The following is a 19698-nucleotide window of genomic DNA, read 5'->3' on the forward strand; positions in this document are numbered from 1 at the left end:
TAGGAATAGGTTTAACAGCACTGGTCCCAGTACAAATCTCTGGGGGACACCACTATTTACCTCTCTCCAGTCTGAAAACTGACCATTTATTCCTACCTTTTGTTTCCTGTCTTTTAACCAGTTATCGATCCATGAGAAGACCTTCCCTGTTAGTCCATGACTGCTTACTTTCCTTAAGAGTCTTTGGTGAGGGAGCTTGTCAAAAGCTTTCTGAATGTCCAGGTACACTGGATCACCCTTGTCCATATGTTTGTTGACTCCTTCAAAGAACTGTAATAGATTGGTGAGGCATAATATCCCTTTACAAAAGCCATGTTGACTCTTCCCCAACATATTTTGTTCAGTTATGTGCCTGAGAATTCTGTTCTTTACTATACTTTTAACTAATTTGCTTGGAACTGAATTTAAGTTTACCAGCCTGTAATTGCTAGGGGTCACCTTTGGAGCCTTTTTTAAAAATTGGCATCACATTAGCTATCCTCCAGTCATCTGGTACAGAAGCTGATTTAAGCTACATACTACAGTTAGTAGCTCTTCAGTTTCATATTTGAATTTCTTCAGAATTCTTGGGTGAATACCATCTGGTCCTGGTGACTTATTACTGTTTAATTTATCAATTTGTTCCAAAACCTCCTCTATTGACACCTCAGTCTGGGACAGTTCCTCAGATGTGTCACCTAACAAGAATGGCTCAGGTGTGGGAATCTCCCTCACATCCTCTGCAGTGAAGACTGATGCAAAGAATTAATTTAGCTTCTCTGGAATGGCCTTGTCTTCCTTGAGTGCTCTCAATCGTCCAGTGGCTCGACTGATTGTTTGGCAGACTTCCTGCTTCTGATATACTTAATTTATTATTAATTATTATTATTTGTTGCTGTTTAGTTTTTGAGTCTTGTGCTAGTTGCTCTTCAAATTCTTTTTTTGCATGGCTAATTATACTTTTACACTTGACTTTCCAGAGTTTATGCTTCTTTCTATTTTCCTCAGTAGGATTTGACTTCCAATTTTTAAAGGATGCTTTTTGCCTCTAACTGTCCCTTTTACTCTGTTTATCTATGGTGGCATTTTTTTGGTGCTCTTACAATTCTTTTTAATTTTGGGGTATACATATAATTTGAGCCTTTATTATGGTGTTTTTAAAAAGTTTCCATGCAGCATCTAGGCATTTCACTCTTGTAACTGTTTCTTTTAATTTTCATTTAACTAGCTTTCTCATTTTTGTGTAGTTCCTCTTTCTGAAATTAAATGTTACTGTGGTGGGCTCCTTTGGTAATCCCCCCCCCCCAAACACAAAGATGTTGAATTTAATTATATTATGGTTGCTATTACTAAGCCATTCAGCTATATTCATCTCTTTGACCAGATGCTGTGCTCCATTTAAGATTAAATCAAGAATTGCCTCTCCCCTTTTGGGTTCCAGGACTAGCTGCTCCAGGAAGCAGTCATTTGTGGTGTCTAGAAACTTTGTCTGCATTCCATCCTGAGGTGACATGTACCCAGTCAATGTGGGGATAGTTGAAATTCCCCATTATTATTGAGTTGTTTCATTTTAATAGCCTCTCTAATCTCCCTGAGCATTTCACAATCACCATCAGAATTGGTCAGTAGTATATTCCTACTGCTATATTCTTATTACTCAAGCACAGAACTTCTATCCATAGAGATTCTATGGCACAGTTTGATTCATTAAAGATTTGTTACTGTATTTGTCTCTATGCTTTCTTTCACACATAGTGCCACTTCCTCATCAGTACGACCTACTCTGTCATTCCTGTATATTTTGTACAGATGCTCCTCGACTTACGCAAGCGTTCTGTTCTGGAACGCCTTGAGTAACTCAAATTTTGCGTAAGTCGGAAATGTATACCTGACCATTACGCAAAAAAAGAAAAGAAAAGAAAAAAAACTCCTATTTCTAGATTTGCGTAAATCGCATTTGCATAACCCGGGGGGCATCTGTACCCTGATATTACAGTCTCCCATTGATAGTCATTATTTCAGCAAGTTTCTGGGATGCCTATTATATCACTGTCCTCATTTAATACCAGACACTCAAGTTCTAGCATTGGTATACAAGCAATTATAAAATCTGTCACTTTTTAGTTGTCTGCCTTCATGTGCTGTAATTGAATGGGATTCTTTTTCATTTGACTCTTTCTCTTCAATTCCTGCCTGTATTTTATCAACTTCTATCCTCTCCTCTTTACTAGGACACGGAGAATCTCCATTAATAGATCCTCAGCATGGGATGTCTCTGTCTGAACCGTGTGCTCCTTCAACACCTGCCAGCTTTCCCCAGCCCTTAGTTTAAAAACTCCTTGATGACCTTCATTTTTCATGCCCGCAGTCTGGGTCCATTTTGGTTTAGGTGGAGCCCATCCTTCCTATATAGACTTCTCCTTTCCCAAAGGTTCTCCAGTTCCTAATAAACCTAAAACCTTACACCATTGTCTTACCCAGGCATTGAGTGATCTGGGTTTGTACCAGCGCAAGAGGGAAAAAAAAACTAATAGAAACCCTGTGCTGGCAGCAATTGCTGTTTTCAAAAACTGAAGATTTAGATTTGGATTGTATTGATAGATCCTTCGGTCCTTCATAAATAACTGTCTGCTTTGTAATAAGAATTGTGTAGGAAATCAGAATCCACTGTTAGAGTACTAAACTCCTTTTCTGATTGTGGATAAGTGGGTGGCCAGGACAAATACTAATATAGCCACAAGACAGTTCCATTCGGCTTGTACTGTGCCTCCAGGTAACAGTGGCTAGTTCAGTGATCATGATCTTTCATTCCTTGGCTTATCTGCTGAGAGTAACAGGCTATTAATGAGAGTAACAGAGTGCCAATTATATTCAGTAGGTAGATACAGTAGGAACTGTACTGACCATGTATGTCATTTAATAGTCACATTAAGGTGAAAAATTTCTTACTCAGGCTGTGATTTCATCAGATGTCCTAAGCTGGTCAGGTTGGCCCATATCAATATTTGAAAAGAGACCTCCAAAGAACACCCAGGTTGCTGAAGGAGGAGAAACACAGGAACTGGTGACATGAAGTAATAAGATGAAATAATTTATTCCAGTCCCATTAAACATCTAGTTCACCACAAGCTGACCTATGCGCATTTTCCTTAGTATTTTTATTGGTGAAAGATTTTTGTTCTTTGTTTAGTAGACTACATTCCAACCAAATGATTAAACACATAACAGATTCTAACTATGTTTTGGCCTATCTTTCTGCCTCAATTAACTTGTTTTTCTTTGCATTTATGTTAGAGGGTCTCTTCAAGATGATTTTTCCTTGCTTTCTTATAACACCAAAGGTTGTTGGGTTTTTTAGTTCTTAAAATCTATATATTTTTAAAAAGCATTTAAAGACCTCCAATTGCATATTCATATCCAGTCACTGGTCTTTAGGGCAAATGCATAATAAAGATGCTTTCATAGGGTGTAACTGACCAGAGTGAAGAAATACCATATATAATTCATAATTACAGTGCTATTAATATGGACTGCGATGTTACTGTGTAACAGACTGCAATGTTACTGTGTAATAGAGTAAGTTCTGCCTGACAATGAGTATCCACTTAGCTGAAGTCTGTGACGAGATACTGCAGAACATGGGTATGATAGAATAATTCTGGTCTGTTGGGCCCCAGCACTGCAATGGAATCTGCTAGCATGGACCATTGTGCCCTTGAAGCATCCCATTGATTTAATAGGACTTCCCACAGGTTGATAGGTCTCTGCTTGTAATTCACATTACCGTCCCTTGCTCAGTACAACTTATGTCTGGGACACAGATCCAACTCTTACAAACTTATATGGAATTTGTGAAGCTGTTTAATGGTCCATGGACATTCAGTAAGTTTTTTTTAAACTGAAGGAACATTGTTGTTTCAGTCCAGGGCTTCAGGCAAGAGCCATTCCTCTATCTGTGATGTCAAGCACATTCCTAGCTCTGTATTATAAAGAGTGGGCAAGGTATTGCCTGGACTATAACCCTTTTTGCACTGGCAGAGCAGTACATTAGGGTTGTGACGTTGTCCTGTCTGAGCAGCTGGGGATTCCCTTTACATATGTATAAAATACAATAGGAAAGTGAGGGGAGGAAGCTACTTTTGATAGCTTTTTTTATTATGGAAGCAAAATCCCATGTGATGTAAAACCAGGCTCATGTCACACCATTGCTGGGGCATGCTGGAAGCATAGCCTTTGTCCCAACCCCTCTCCAAAAGTGCACTGAGAAGAGATCTAGCACATCTGAGTCCCTGGCCCAGTGCTGTGTTTTGAGGAGCACTCAATGGAATAGATGGGACGCGCTTCGTCCCATAGTGATCCAGCATTTTAAATTTACCAGCACAAACCTGAATCAGATTAGACAAGAAGGAAAGCCTAACCAACACTTCTGTATCTCTTCAGAAAATAGACAAGTGTTAGAACCTTTCAAGGCTGGATGATGACACGTTTCATCAGTCAGTAGAGAAATGCAGTGTTCAGCACACACAAAGTGACCCTATACAATTGACCTTTCCATGAGTAAATAGATTGCACCAGTTGTTCCCTGGATGTGGAATACAAGGAAGAGTGACTTTGCAATTCAAAGAAAGCCAAGCATATGCTTCATATGTAGTTCTCCCTTAACACTCAGTCTTGGATGGTTTTCCTAGTGCAAAGCTTATAAGGCCATCTCCTGACATTGCTTTTAGATACTGCAGTTGTAAATGAGGAGTTCTGTACATGAAATGGTGGCAAGATATGATGCAAAGGTAAATATATGTAACCCCCAAGGAGATTACATAGATTCCTGGAGCTCTGTCTGCTGGCAGCTCAGGGAAGAGGAGCCAAGGCAAACTCAGAGTCTGCCCGGCAACCAATAGGGAGTGAGGTGCCCCTCCCAGGGAGTTCAGGAGAGGGGAGAAGCCATTTTGGGAGAGGCTGGAGCCAGCCAGGGCAAGGGCAGGACTGGTTGTGTGGGGAGCTGGTGAGTCCCAGGCCTGCAAGCAGGGTTCCCCCTGAGAACTGGCCTCTAGGGTCCTGACAGCCGATCCCTCACCTGGGTTTTCTTTCCCCACAGATGAGTCCCAATTGGTAGTGTTTGCTGAGAAATTTCCCCAGCCAGGCTGGGTTCACCCCCAGCTCCCAAGGTGAGACTAGTCACCACATGGTCAGCTCTGCTAGTCCAGGGAAGCTGCCTGCCGAGTGTGTGACTGGAGGCTGGGCTAGGAGGCTACAGTTTGGATGTTAGGGTAGTTGTATAATCTACACCTTGAGCCCTGCACCCCTTTGTGGTGAGGGGAAATCCTGGGACCGATGCAGCCTGATTCCTGGTTGAGGAGGATCCCTGAGAGTAGACAGCAGCCCCTCTGCAGTGACTTAAAGAGTCCAGCATCATCTTCAAACCTGAAGATCATTCAAGGAGTTTGTGAGTGCACTGTCTTTTAGTTAGTCAGGGAATTTGTTTTGGGGACCCCCTACTCCCTGAACTGTGTCCTCAAGCCAGGGAGTGAGGGTTTGAGGATTTTATAACCTGCTGCTTATTATACCTGTGGAGGGATTCACTACCTCCTTCCACTTGTGGGTCCTTTGGGCTGTACTGAACCCAGTCAGCCATACTGCTAAACCACTGCAGAGAATTTTATAGGTCATCAAGGGCCCCAGCAAAGTATGCATACCAACAGGACACTAATTTTACACTTGTTACATCAAGTCACGGGTATTTTCTGTGTGGGCACCAGTGACCCTAAAAATAGTGTTTCACCCTGTTACGTTGTATTTGTTGCCTGTTTAATATAATTATTGTGTTTGAATATATTTTTATGTGTCGTGTTATTTCTTGGAAGTCTCCAACTATCTGGCAAGTAAGTGGGGATTACTCTGTAGTTAGAATTTTCCGCCCAAGCTGCCCTGGTGACCCTGCCAGGAAGGAGCGAGGGGAGGGGGGTGGAGGCACCGCCAAATAATTTCATAGAAAAAAAAAGAAAAAAGATTCACCCTGCTGAGTGGGTTCCAAAAGAACCCAGACCTGTCCATCAAAACCTGTAAGCGGACTGACATTAAAGGAGGTAACCAGGTGGAGAGGGGTGCTACATATATTTTTCATACTGTTCAGAGGTCTGTCTTTTAAAAGAGATTTCCCATCACATTCAGCAACAGAGGGTCCTGTGGCACCTTTAAGACTAACAGAAGTATTGGGAGCATAAGCTTTCGTGGGTAAAAACCTCACTTCTTCAGATGCATCTGCTTTTTACAGATTCAGGCTAACACGGCTACCCCTCTGATACTTCCCATCACATTCAGATTCTCAGTGCAAAAATTTCCAAGATAGACAAGAGAGCACAACAGGAGTTAACTCAGATTAAAAAGGTACAGTAAAGAGATTACCAGAATCAGAGAAATGAAGTGAGCTGGGAAGAGGGCTCCAGAAAGAACAGAGCAATGCAGAAATGGCCCCAAATTTGAATGCTGGTCTCCCAGAATCCTGAGAAAGTTGTGATTCAGATTCAAGTCTACCCTGTAAACCTGCAACTCTTACCCACCTCTGGAAAAAAATCACCTATTTATGCAGAAAATATTCAAGAGGGATAGAGGAGGAGCTATTTGGAATTATGGGCAATTATTCAGCAGTCCTAATAAAAAGGAGATCAAACTCAGTGCCTGGGAAGAGGCTGCTTTCCCCCTCTTTTGATGGAAATGGATCTATGTTTTTGGATTGGATAAGAAATAGGGGATCTTTGCTCTTTTCCCTGAGCCAAAAGGTTAAGGTACAAAGTACTCACATCAACACTCTATAGAATGTAAAAGATAAACAGGCTACCAAAGGCAGATTATCCTTTCAACTTTCCCTTTGCATTTGGAATACCACAGCTGGCCTGGGACTCTCAAACGCAAAGTGTTATCTCCACAAGCACACAAAGCAGAGCCATGCAGCTCCACCTTGTTTAAATCACTTCAGAAGGAGCCATTTGTTCGAACTTTATCAAAGTCCTTAAAAAGGAACTGTTCTTAGGAGCAGACTAATAAATTCAGCACGTAGGTAGATACTATGTTGGATGTATGGCTGGTGTGTCATCTCAGCACATCAGGGGCACAGTGAGTTTCTGTTTAGTGGAACACAGAGAGGAGGGCTGTCAGGGAGACTGGTTAAGACCCTGGTGTAGATTAAATGAGACTCGAGGCTCAAAGGCAAAAAAGAATCTGGCCCAGGGTTGAATATACAGTTACTATGCTTCATACCACAAGGATACGTACAAATGAAATACAAGGTAGGAACTGCAAAAATCACCCTACAAAGCAAAAGATTTATACAATCTGAAGAGAAACCAGAGTATTGCTACATCTAAGCAAAGCCCTTTAAATTTACTCTCTGAAAGGTGAGTAGCAGTGTCTGGTTCCATAAAAGGCTGTTACGGTCCTCAAAAATAACAGCGGGCAAGAGCATCTCCTGTAGACAAGTTGCACTGGGTGGGGCCGTATGGAGTGGGGAGGAGCTACTGTAAGGTTATGACTGGACTGCAATGATTGGGTGTGATTGCATTTAGAGCCGGTGCTAGGCATAAGCAGATGAAGGCTATGTTTACACTGCAGCCCATGTCAGGATCATTTATGTCACTCAGGGGGATGAATAAGTCACCCCCCTGTATGACATAAGTTACACTGATATAAGCGATCATAGAATCATAGAATATCAGGATTGGAAGGGACTTCAGGAGGTCATCTAGTCCTCATGCTCAAAGCAGGACCAATCCCCAACTAAATCATCTGAGCCAGGGCTTTGTCAAGCCTGACCTTAAAAACCTCTAAGGAAGGAGATTCCACCACCTTCCCACATAACTCATTCCAGTGCATCACCACCCTCCTAGTGAAAAAGTTTCTCCTAATATCCAACCTAAACCTCCCCCACTGCAACTTGAGACCATTTCTCCTTGTTCTGTCATCTGCTACCACTGAGAACTGCCTAGATCCATCCTCTTTGGAACCCCCCCTTCAGGTAGTTGAAAGCAGCTATCAAATCCCGCCCTCATTCTTCTCTTCTGCAGACAAATAATCTCAGTTCCCTCAGCCTCTCCTCATAAGTCATGTGCTCCAGCCCCTACCTGTGGAACTCTTTGCCAGAGGATGTTGAAGGCCAAGACTATAACAGAGTTGAAAAAAGAACTACATAAATTCATGGAGGATCGGCCTGTGACACTGCACCCCATATTCTTCATAGTGATATTAGTATGATAAATTATCATAATTATGATGTATTTTATGCAAGATAAAGCATGTAAGGTGTCATTGGAAAAGTTATGGTTTGCTGAATATGATTATCCTATTTGTATGCATGTATCATTTTTGTATCCAAAGTTATGAATATTGACTATGTATCTATTTCACATGTAACTATTCCTGGGCAATGCCCACTAGGCAAAATGTTCTTATTCTAGATAGTTGGCTGGGAAGGGCCAATTTAGGTTAATGAGCCATTAGGAAGAAACAATAGGCCTTAGGAGAAGCTTATCTCGCACCTGGTGAGCCTTCCTGTGAATGCTCCAAACAGCCAGTGGGGGATGGCTGCTGTAACTTTACAGGGACATGTGACCCAGGTCAGCTGGTGCTGGACTCCATCTTGGGATCTCAGTATTTTTCCACTGACTGGCATGGGAACCAAGCTTTGAAACAAAGGGTTCCCGCCATATGGAAAAGCTATATAAGGCAGGGGAGTGACATAATCTGGGTTTTTCACTGACTCCTCACCCAGGAAGATTCCTGGAAACACCTGAGGAACAAAGACTGAACTGGGGGAAGTGCTGGACCCCGGCTAAAGGGATTTTTAGCCTGTGAATGGAACACCTGGGGATTCCAAGCTGTAAGCAAGTGCAGTTTGCCCTTTAAGAATCTGCAGCCCGCTTGTATCATCACTTAGGGTGAGAATCTTCTATTTATATCCAATCTATTTAGTATATGAAGCTTAGTTTGTGTTTTTTGTTTATTTGCTAGGCAATCTGCTTTGATCTGTTTGCTATCCCTTATAATCATTTAAAATCTATCTCTTGTAGTTAAAAAACTTGTTTTTGCTTTATCTAAACCATGGTGTGAAAATCAGAACTCGAGGCAGAAAGCTGTTGCATATTACTCTCCACATTGAAGGAGAGGACGAATTTTCTGAGCTTATGCTGTACAATTCCTTGTGCAGTGCGAGATGGTATAATTTTGGGTTTACACTCCAGACAGGGTGCGTGCCTTAGGAACTGGGAGGTGCCCTAGCTGAAGCCTTCCCATCCAGGGCCTGGTCAATGGCCCTGCCTGTACGTAACTGCAGCTGGGTGTGTCCCTACCTGTGTGAATGCTGGTGAAAGTGCAAGCTAGAGTAGGCTTTGCAGCTTGTCACAGCAGTAGAGTGTAAAAGGAAGCCTAGTTTGGTGGGTCGGGGGGCTCAGTGGTATCCCAGTTCCAGGTGGCACCCCGGGTGGGGGGGATGACCCATCACAAGGCCCATCAATGGCTATTAGCCAGGATGGGCAGGGATGGTGCCCCTAGCCTCTGTTTGCCAGAAGCTGGGAATGGGTGACAAGGGATGGATTACGTGATGATTATCAGTTCTGTTCGTTCCCTGTGGAGCATCTGGCATTGGCCACTGTCAGAAGAGAGGATACTGGGCTAGATGGACCATTGGTCTGAGCCAGTGTGGCCATTCTTATGAGAAGCTCTCCCGCTGACATAGCTTCTGCCGCTCGCAGAGGTGGACCCTGAGTAATTATTTGGAAAGCTAGCTTGCGCTGCTGCCCCTGCACTGTTCTGGGACCTGAGCTAGTTATATTAAAGCAAGGTCAGGTATGCGGCTCGAGCTGCAATCACACCAAGTGATTGCATTATATATATAACCTACCTTATTCCAGTGGAGATTAGGTGTTGCAGAGCCCTACTGTGTCACATCCTAGTCCAAATCCATCTCCCTCTCCCCTCCCACACACGTCCATCTCCTAGGGGGGAGGGGGATGCAGCAGCAGATAGCACAGGTCTCAGTTACAGAGGCTTTTCACCAGCAGGGAGCTCCTGTATACCAGGGGGATTTTCTCTGAGCCATTTGTGGCCACTTTGTGCCAACTCTTTGGCACTCCAGTTCCTTCAAGCTTCCTTGCCTCCACCAACTTTGCACCCCTCTTGAAGCTGCAGCCACGGGGTTCCTTCTCTGAGCCCCCTGCTTCTGGGACCCACCACAGGAGTTAACTCCACTCCAGTGTGGCTTTGCTCTCTAGGGCTCAGCCTGTCTCAGTCCTTTCTCCCCAGCTGCCTACAAGCAGCACGTTCCAGACCCAGATGTAGTCCTCTTTAATTAGCTGGATTTGGGTCACATGCTCCAATCCAGGGGAGCTGGGTTTAAGGTTGACAACTTTGTAATATTTAAAAACTGGATGCTCCAGCAGGAATGCCAGAACCTTCACCACCCCACCTCTTCCCCCTTAGGCCCAGCCTCTGCCTCTGCTCCAACTCTTCCCCCCCAAGGTCCCACCCTTGCACCGCTTCTTCCCCCTGAGACCCAGCCTCTTCCCCCAAGGCCCCGTTCCCATTTGCTCTTCTTCTCCCTTTCTCCCATTACTCGCTGCTCTTCCCCTCTCCTCTACCCCCATCGGGAGGGACTTGCCTGTGGAGCTGGGGCTGGGAGCTGCAGTGGCCCGACGCAGGTAAGAGGCAGCCCCGGGTGAGTAGGGGTTGGTGGGGGTGAAGACCCAGGGCCGGTGCAACCACTAGGCGAACTAGGCAGTGGCCTAGGGCGGCAAGTGGTTGGGGGCGCCCAGGACTGTCCTTAGGCATAGGCAGCTGGGTAGGGCACCTGAAAATTTTGGGCACCACTGGGTCTTAGTGTCCACCCGACTGGTTTTCCTATCCCTGTTCTGACCCTTCCTGCCGGCTCTGAGCCTTCCTGGGAAGGGGATCTAGTAGTTAAAAGAGAAACAGTCTCCAGCCTGCCAGACCTATTAGCACAACACTGAAACTGTTAAAGAGCCATTCAAGGGGTAATGAAGACATTTAACAGGCATTTGCCAACCCCCAGGTATCTACTGTCAGTTTCTGAATGTACTGACAAAAACAGTTGTGCATAACTGTCATATTTACTCAGAACATGTCAGTCTACAGAACCTTAGTTTAAAATTTGCTTTAAAAATATTTCATTAGTGAGTTGGTGAAGATTATAAAATCACATCTCTAAAAAAATCCTTGCACAGATTTTTAGATGCACAATCATCTTTAGCCTTAAATGCTTGGATCTTCAGACATATGGTTTTTTAAATAAATTCTTCAAAAGACCCCCCTCTTATCTAAAATACACATTTTAATTACTATAGTAAAAAAAAAACTTACTTCCAAAGTCTTCCTGTCCTTTCTGTCCATCCATTTCTCCCTTCACCCCCTACTCCAACACCCCCCCCCCCACCACCACTGAAGGAAGCAACAGCCCTTTGCTTCCAGATAGCTGGACAAAGAGTTTCCCTTTCTTTACTTCTGACTATCTGATGAACTAGTTTTAAGCAAAATCAGTACCTTAGTAAGATATAAAATCCTTTGTTATGCCTAAAATCTTTGGAAACATATTTTTTAAAGTTGGTGAAATTTCATAAACGTGTATTGTTATGGAGATATCACACAGTAAATTAGTGTTCCCTTTTTCTAAAAGCAATGAACATTGTTATGAACACACTAAACCTCTGTTATTGATTAATTTAAAATAATGTCTGTTTCAGTGAGGTAAATATGTAGTAATCTGGAATGAGTACATTTAAGAATACATTTAAAATATAAAATCAGCTTAGAAATATTGATTAAGAAAATGTAAAACAGAAGAGCTGCATCATGTATCCCATAATATTTAATGTTGTATTCAGCAAGACAGCTGACTCACCCTTACTACAAAGTTTTTGCAAATAAATGTCTGACAAACTTCAGGGCATGTCAAAAAACCTGTGACTGACATTTTTTATTCCCAAATTTAGTGCTTTTAAGTAGGTACCTTCTGCATGTCCATTCTGCATGAGGGGGAGGGTACAGGGGTCTCTGTGGGGAACTGTGACTCTGCGTCACATGAGGCAGGCCGGGCGTCTTGTTATTGCCGGACTGCAAGCTCAGGCTGCCGTCGGGCATAGGGGCACCAATTTAATAATACTGCATAGGCCCCCATAAATCCTAAGGACGGCCCTGAGGGTGCCAAAAAGTGGTGCCCTGGCTCGGCAGGGAGGAGCTGCCTTCCAGAGGCACCGAAGAGCCAGAGTGTCCTGCTTGCGACAGCGGCGAGCCCCAGCCATGGAGGAGCCGGCGCAGCGCAGGGATGCAGGAGCCCTGCAAAGGCGGTGGCGCCGCTAGCAGGGAGCAGTCGCGCCCCCCACCCCTCCTGCCCAGGCTGTGGCCTGGTGCCTCCCCAGGGGGCTCCTGCAGGCTGCAGCAGATGCATGCGGGCAGAGGCCCCCGTGCACCCCCCAGCTTCTCCCTCACCACGCTCGGGCTCTGCGGCTCCTGGGCATGTGAGCTGCCACCTGGGCGCGGGGCCCTGAGCATGCTCCGGGAGGGGCAGCGGTGGCTCACACTCCTGGGAGCCACAGAGCCCGAACGTGGCAAGGAGGAAGCTGGGGAGGGCTCACAGGGAGGCTGTGCACCCTCCAGGGGAGTTCAGGGGGCGGGGAGGGGGGAACCTGGTCTAGGGAGCAGCCCCTGGGCACGGCTGGCCCCTGGGCAGGCTAGCCCCTGGGGTCTATATATGCTCGTTGGGATTTGCCCCTCAATGAACCGATGTTGGGGGAGGGGGGCACAAGGTGGAAGTTTTGCCTAGGGTGCAAAATATCCTTGCACCGGCCCTGTGAAGACCTTATGCCTGCCTGCCTTTGCTGCCCACAGGAACCAGACTTTAGATGTCTGGTAAGTACATCTGACCAGACACTGTCAGGTCCCCTTTCCAACCGGCCTTTCTGGTCAAAAACTGGACTGCTGGCCACCCTAGCTGGGCTCAGTCTATCCACAGAGACCAGTTATCCTGAAACATCCCCCAGTCTCACACTGGGATACACACAGACACATTCTCAAACAAGAATATGGAGACAGTGTTGAAAGGAACAAATCAGAAAGAAAGTGTGATCAACAGAGACAGAAAAGAGCTGAGAGTGTTGGCTGGAGACTGTTTAAGTTAAACTGGAAGAAAGGAACTTGACTCTGTGAAAGGAAGAGGCGGTGGAGTGACAGCTGAGGAGGGAGCTGGATTCAAGGGGAGTTTCTTATGATGGGGAGGACCAAAGCAGACCTGCATTGTGAGGGAAAGGAACTGAAGCAGAGTCAGAGGTTGAGGAGGAGGAGTCATAGAATCATAGAATATCAGGGTTGGAGGGACCTCAGAAGGTCATCTAGTCTAACCCCCAATGGGATTATAGGAGAAGGGATGACAGTGGTACAAGTTTGATCAGGAGGTGGAGGAAATGGTCTCACTGGGGCAGGTGGAAGGGCTGACCCACCACTTCTGCTGACACAACATTCCAGACAGCTGTGGACTTTCACTTTCTTTGAGCATGTTCCTTTTTGAAACTTACAAATGTCAGTTACAAAGTCTGGTTTAATTTACAACAGAGAAAATCTCTGGCCAGTTAATGTCAATGGCTTGTCTCCAGATTTACACTGCTGCACAACAGCGGACTTTGGCTCACCTACTTTTCAGCAAAGACTGCACTTTGTTTGGTAATATTGATTAGATTTTTAATTTATGTTAAAGCAATACAGTTTGCCACTAGAAAGAGAAAATCATTTGGAATCTGATTTACATTCAATGCAGGCAGCATCTTATTTTGTGTGGAGAGCCAGGGAGGAGGGTGTGTAAATTAAGCACATTAGAATGAGGTATAATGTTCATTGCTCATCTACAGGGCTGCCCAGAGGAGGGGGAAGTGGGGCAATTTGCCCCGGGCACCAAAGGGGCCCACACAAGAATATAGTATTGCAACTTTTTTTTATGGAAGGGGCCCCCGAAATTGCTTTGCCCCAGCCCCCCTGAATCCTCTGGGCGGCCCTGCTCATCTACAGCTTTTTCCACAGAAAAAATATCAAAATGAAAGTGCAAACACAAAACAGAATCACTGGACATACCTGAGATAGGTTCTTCCCCTCCTCACAGTTTATGCCTCCGATGAAGACCATGTTGGGCATCACTGGTTTGGGATACTCAAACACGAAATCGTATCTCAGTAGCCATATGGAGCCATTTCTGTAAAGTGTTGGTAAGTGCACATCTCTCTGGAGAAACTTTGATGCAATGTCTTGGTATTTGGTATACAAATCCTTAAACAGTGATGTCTCTAAAGAGCTAACCAGTAGGTTTACCACTCGCTGGGAAAAAGTCATGTGGTCTGTGTGACTAGTATAGCATCTTGGGACATAGGAAACAGGGTTTGGAGATTTACAGATTGCATGCTCTAAACTGCATGGAAATCCACGAAAGAAGTATATGGAAGGGATGGACAGATATTCTGCCAGGATCACCCCACACGGCAACGCTGGGTCTGTGAAGAGTGCATCAAATTTACTCTCTTCCAAGTATCGTATGATTTCTCTGTTCTGCAGCAGGCTGTCACAGTTGTGAAAAAACATGTTAATGACGTACATGGTGTTCCGGTATTCCGCAAGAATAGTGTAGGGAAAAGAGACTTCACGAAAGAGACTGTTAGCAAATTTACTAAAACTCTGGTCAAGATCTTCTTGGGCGTAAGGCACAGCATATGTTTTCCTTGTGTAATGCTCTGATTCTTTCAAGAGCAAATTTGTCTCTGGAGCAACCACTACTATTTCATGCCCTTTCTCACTGAGTTTCTCAACTACTGCACGCATGCTGAGCCAGTGACTTCCATCTTGTGGTATCACCAACACCTTGCCACTTTCAGCAAAGTTGTAGGAAGTTAATAAAAGAAGAAACCCTGATGCAAATTGGTAAAGTTGATGAAAAAGAAAAGCCATCTCAGTGGATGATAGAAAAAGACTTCATTACTGTACAGAGGTTTGAAACAACTTTTTATACTTTGGGAAACAACACCCACTTTTTGGCAGTACCTGCTTGTTCTCATGTGAACTAAATTGGCATTTTGTTCTTTCAGCATTTGTTAATCATTAGCTTTGAGAGATCTGCAGTATGTTAACTTTTATGAATACTTTTACAACTGACAAAAGTAGTGGTCAAGACCGAAAAGACAGGTAAATCAGTTTGGGTCAAATGAGAACTGACCAAAACTGTTGCCCCAAACCTGAGATGAACCTGCTCTCACAGCACTTTACTAACATTAATACTTGACGTCCCTCAACACTCCTAAAAGCAAGAAAATACCATCCACATATTGCAGATAGAGAAACAGAGCACAGAGATTAAGGGGCAAAGTCTGTCCTTTCTTCCAGGGGCACATAAAAGTCCTGCCATTGTACTGCTGGTGAGGAGGATGAGACTGTTCTAAATAGGTTTTTATTCCACACTCATAACCGCAGTATCTGAATACCGTCCAGTGGTGCATTAAGCAATATGACTACACATCTGCCAATCTGATAGATCTGGAGACTTTGCCTGGGTGGAGTATATAAAACGATAGTCACAGGAGTCTGAACCCTCTCGCATAGGGTTACCATACGTCCGGATTTTCCCGGACATGTCCGGCTTTTGGGGGCTCAAATCCCCGTCCGGGGGGAAATCCCCAAAAGCCGGGCATGTCCGGGAAAATCGGGAGGGCTCGGCTGGGGCCTCTTTGGCCGGGGCCGGGGGCATGGTGCTGGGCCGGGCGCGTGGGGCCGGGCCAGGGTGGGCGCGGGGCCGGGCGGGGACCCAGGAGCCGGTCCGGGCCCGCGGGGCCAGGAGCCGCGGGGGGTCCGCGGGGCCGGGGGGTCCGCTGGGCCGCGGGGCCAGGGGGTCCGCGGGGTCCGCGGGGCCGCGAGCCGGGGGGTCCGCTGGGCCGCGAGCGGGGGGGTCCGCTGGGCCGGGAGGTCCGCTGGGCCGCGGGGTCTGCGGGGCCGCGAGCCGGGGGGTCCGTGGGGCCGGGGGGTCCGCGGGGCTGCGAGCTGGGGGTTCCGCTGGGCCGCGAGGTCCGCGGGGCCGGGAGCCGGGGGATCCGCTGGGCCGCGAGCGGGGGGGTCCGCTGGGCTGGGAGGTCCGCGGGGCCGGGAGCCGGGGGGTCCGCTGGGCCGCGGGGTCCGCGGGGTCCGCGAGCTGGGGGGTCCGCTGGGCCGGGAGGTCCGCGGGGCCGCGAGCGGGGGGGTCCGCTGGGCCGCAAGCGGGGGGGTCCGCGGGGCCGGGAGGTCCGCGGGGCCGGGGGGTCCGCTGGGCTGCGGGGCCGAGGGGTGCGCCGGGCCGCCGGGGGCCGGCAGTGCTGGGCGGGCCGGGGGTGGTCAGCCGGGGGCCGGGGCCGGCACCCCAGGGCCCGAGCCGACCCAGGCTGGAGCCGCCGGGGGGCCAGCCTGGGCCGCGCCTCCTCCCCCCACACCGCCCCTTACCTGCTACAGGCTTCCCGCGACTCAAATGTTCGCGGGAAGCAGGGGAGGGGGCGGAGACTTTGGGAGGGGGCGGAGTTGGGGCGGGGCTGGGGGCGGGGCCGGGGCCCCTGGGAGTGTCCTCCATTTGGAGGCACAAAATATGGTAACCCTACTCTCGCATAACAACAGTATCACCCTTTCTTACCCTTATCCAGACCACATGGCTGAGGCCAGGAAAATCATGTCCAGTTTCTTAACAGAACTCCTATGCACATCACAATATCCCATAGGTTAGAGGACTCTCCTGGGAGGTGGCAGATCCCTGCTCAAATACTTTCTCCCCAGCAGGTGGAGGGGGAACTTGAACTAGAGGTCTCTAACCATTGAGCGAGAAGGGAGGTTGTTTTCCCCTGTCCCCCCCAGCAGGCAGCCCCTGAGCACATGTACTGGATCAGACCAAGCAAGTCACATAATCTTGGAATGGAAAAAGAAGAGGTTAAAGTGGAATCAGTGACGATCTGCATTCAAAAGCTATTTTCAGTTTTAAAAGGTTAGTGACTGGCTGCACCAAACATCCGACCACGTTTTGCTCATTTTGGCTTCATATTGAGGCAACTATTACCCCTTCAATTAAGAAATCTTCACGGTCTTTAAATCTCATTGGGTACATCTACACTACAGGGGGGAGTCGATTTAAGATACGCAAATTCAGCTACGTGAATAGCGTAGCTAAATTCGACGTATCGCAGCCGACTTACCCCGCTGTGAGGACGGCGGCAAAATCGACTTCTGCGGCTTTCTGTCAACGGCGCTTACTCCCACCTCCGCTGGTGGAGTAAGAGCGCCGATTCGGGGATTGATTGTCGCGTCCCGACGGGACGCAATAAATCGATCCCCGAGAGGTCGATTTCTACCCGCCAATTCAGGCGGGTAGTGTAAACCTAGCCATTGATAATTGTTGGATAGCTTGACATGAGCTGGCAGCCTAAGCTCTTAGTAAAGCGGAAAGAATGTACCCGATGGTACGTAGCTCTAAAAGCTACACTATCCCACTTCCCCTCCCCAAGGGAATATTAATTGCTGTAATTGTAAGAGTCAGTAAACACAGAAAATTGAGAAATCATTACTTTTCTAAAGATAAAATGACCCTGGAATGAAACGAGAAACAGCTTTAAGAGGAAGAAGAAAAAAAAAATTGGAAGCTGTGAGGAGACTATGAAAGCAATAGGGGTGGATGCCCTAACTTTTCTCCCGACAGTGGGACCATCCACAGTTACATTTGACTAGAACAATAGGGATACAAAACTTTATTCTACAGCCAGAAGGCAAGCATTAACTGAGGGGTTTGATTATTTTCTTTTGGAATAGATTTTGGTTTCACATTTGTTTAAATTTTGTGTTACAGTGGATATTATAAACAAAGAAGTCAAAATGGAAACAAAACATTTCAATGCATCTAATTTTTTTTTCAGAATTGTCTTTCATGGCGAATTAACACTTTTGGTTTCGTTCCTGGCTGAAATAAAAACAAATTTCAAAATATCAAATTCCTCCACAAAACAGAATTTCCATTTCCTGCACAACTCTGTTATTCCATTATTGTCCACTACTATGTTTCTTGCAGTATCCTCTAAAGCATCTTGCACTAAGAGATGTGATACTGGATTAGAAGGACTGGTGATCTGATTCAGTGTGGCAATTCCCAGAGTTTATATGCAAGAAATGGGAGGATGTTAAATTGCATTACTTTTCACTGTACAACTTACCCTGGATTCAGCCCTGGGTCTATGTTAGCTGCTCTTGGAGATTCTGCTGGCAGAAAATCTGCCATTACAGGCAGACAGCCAGCAGCAGCTTCCCCTTTATTGACCCTCTCACAAAATGGGTGGGGCTAGCTACAGAAAGCTGTGGCCAGGGAGATTGGGGCCCCTGCAGATTCAGTGCATCCCCTGAGCAGTGCCACTTGGCAGGACTACTTTTTAAGCCCTAACTAGCACTTAAAAGTGTTCCACTTCAGCAGAAGCCTTTTAGTATGTGGCTGGTGGCACCACTGTCTGTCCTCCCTCAAGGCAATCTCCCCTGGAGCCCAGGAAGGTGCAATTTATACCTTGATCCAGCTTGTGCTAACAGAGTTGCCCCATGTCTGCGCTAATTCCTGCAGGCATGAAAAAGGCTTTGAAAACCATGGTAAACTCCCCCACAAATAACACATACGTCTGTAGTTCCCCTCGCCTCCATCCTACTTTTCAATGTAAAAAATTCTTTGTGTTCTTATAGTGGCTTTCATCAGAATATTTCAGACAATAAGAGACTCTCACACAACTGTTTTACAAACATGTGATCCAGTCTTACGCCAGTCCTGTGAGGTGGGTACTGATACCTATTTTACAGATGGCAAAACTGAGGAATGGTGACTGATCATTTATACATTCAATAATACAACTCTTTCTTTGAGGAGGCGTTGTGTATCCTGTTGTGCCTCTCCCTCTCATCCTACAACTGCTTCCAGTGCTGAAAATGTCATTCAGATAATCATTTGTCCTAACTGTTCCAATTTGGACAAAACAGTCCTAAGTTTTGGAACTGAGTCCTGGCTCCCAAACCTGTGACCGGGGGAAACACTTTTAACCTGCAGTTCTCTGCTGTGGACCATAGAGGCTATTGCTATCAAACTGTTACCTTTTAATAAAATTAACATCTAATGTAGGAAAGGTTGGCTGGCCTTAGTGCAAAACATGTTCCTCTACCATCTTTGGCTTTGCACTGGGCCTCCATGCGTTTATGATCACACCTGCCACACTAAATGCACAATATATTGCAAAAAGAATGGAACACTTTCATAGTTTGGCCTGTCATGTGACAGGCAGGAACAAGGAACACACAAAGCCATGAGTGTGTTTCTAATGGCATCCTGCAGCGAAGCTCCCCTCGTATAGACTGATTTCTTGCAGCAGGGAATGGTGAGAGGCTCTTTCAGCCCTAAGGCCTTCTTTGGTAGTTGACAATTCAGTTTCAGAACCATCAGCCAACTTCAGTTCCAGTGCGGGGGGAGCCTAGAAGGCTGCTTTGTCCCTTTCCTGTGTGTCTGGCTGTCACTCAGTCAGAAAGCCCCTGCTCCCAACAAAGGAATATTGGGTAATACCCCTGCAGTATATGGGCACTGACTAGAGATTGCTTCCCAACCACCTAAGGGTGGAAGAAGCTTGGCTGGACTTCACACTCCACATGTCATGATTTGGC

The 19698-nt window shown here is 46.3% G+C and overlaps 2 protein-coding genes across 4 annotated transcripts in view; both read right to left on the reverse strand.

The window, feature by feature from the left end:
• Positions 1-18314, reverse strand: part of LOC135974186 (UDP-glucuronosyltransferase 1-6-like) — a 37427-nt gene extending 19113 nt beyond the window's left edge. The window contains exon 1 of the transcript XR_010591399.1: positions 18225-18314. The gene's annotated coding sequence lies outside the window, so the exon portion shown is untranslated. The remainder of the gene's footprint in view (positions 1-18224) is intronic.
• The window catches only part of LOC101936446 (UDP-glucuronosyltransferase 1A1-like), an 87975-nt gene that overhangs the window by 68026 nt on the left and 251 nt on the right, over positions 1-19698 (reverse strand). Inside the window, exon 1 of one of the 3 annotated variants that reach the window (XM_024109244.3) lies at positions 14101-15278. The exons of 1 other annotated variant lie outside the window; for it this stretch is intronic. In XM_024109244.3, the coding sequence (XP_023965012.2) occupies positions 14101-14964 (864 nt within the window). In that variant the 5' untranslated portion in view covers positions 14965-15278. Of the gene's footprint in view, positions 1-11343; positions 11399-14100; positions 15279-19698 lie in introns of those variants that run through there. One more of the 3 variants, XM_065561137.1, reaches the window with a different exon arrangement.

The sequence above is a fragment of the Chrysemys picta genome, chromosome 11 (assembly GCF_011386835.1).
Source record: "Chrysemys picta bellii isolate R12L10 chromosome 11, ASM1138683v2, whole genome shotgun sequence".
NCBI classification, from domain to species: Eukaryota; Metazoa; Chordata; order Testudines; family Emydidae; genus Chrysemys; species Chrysemys picta.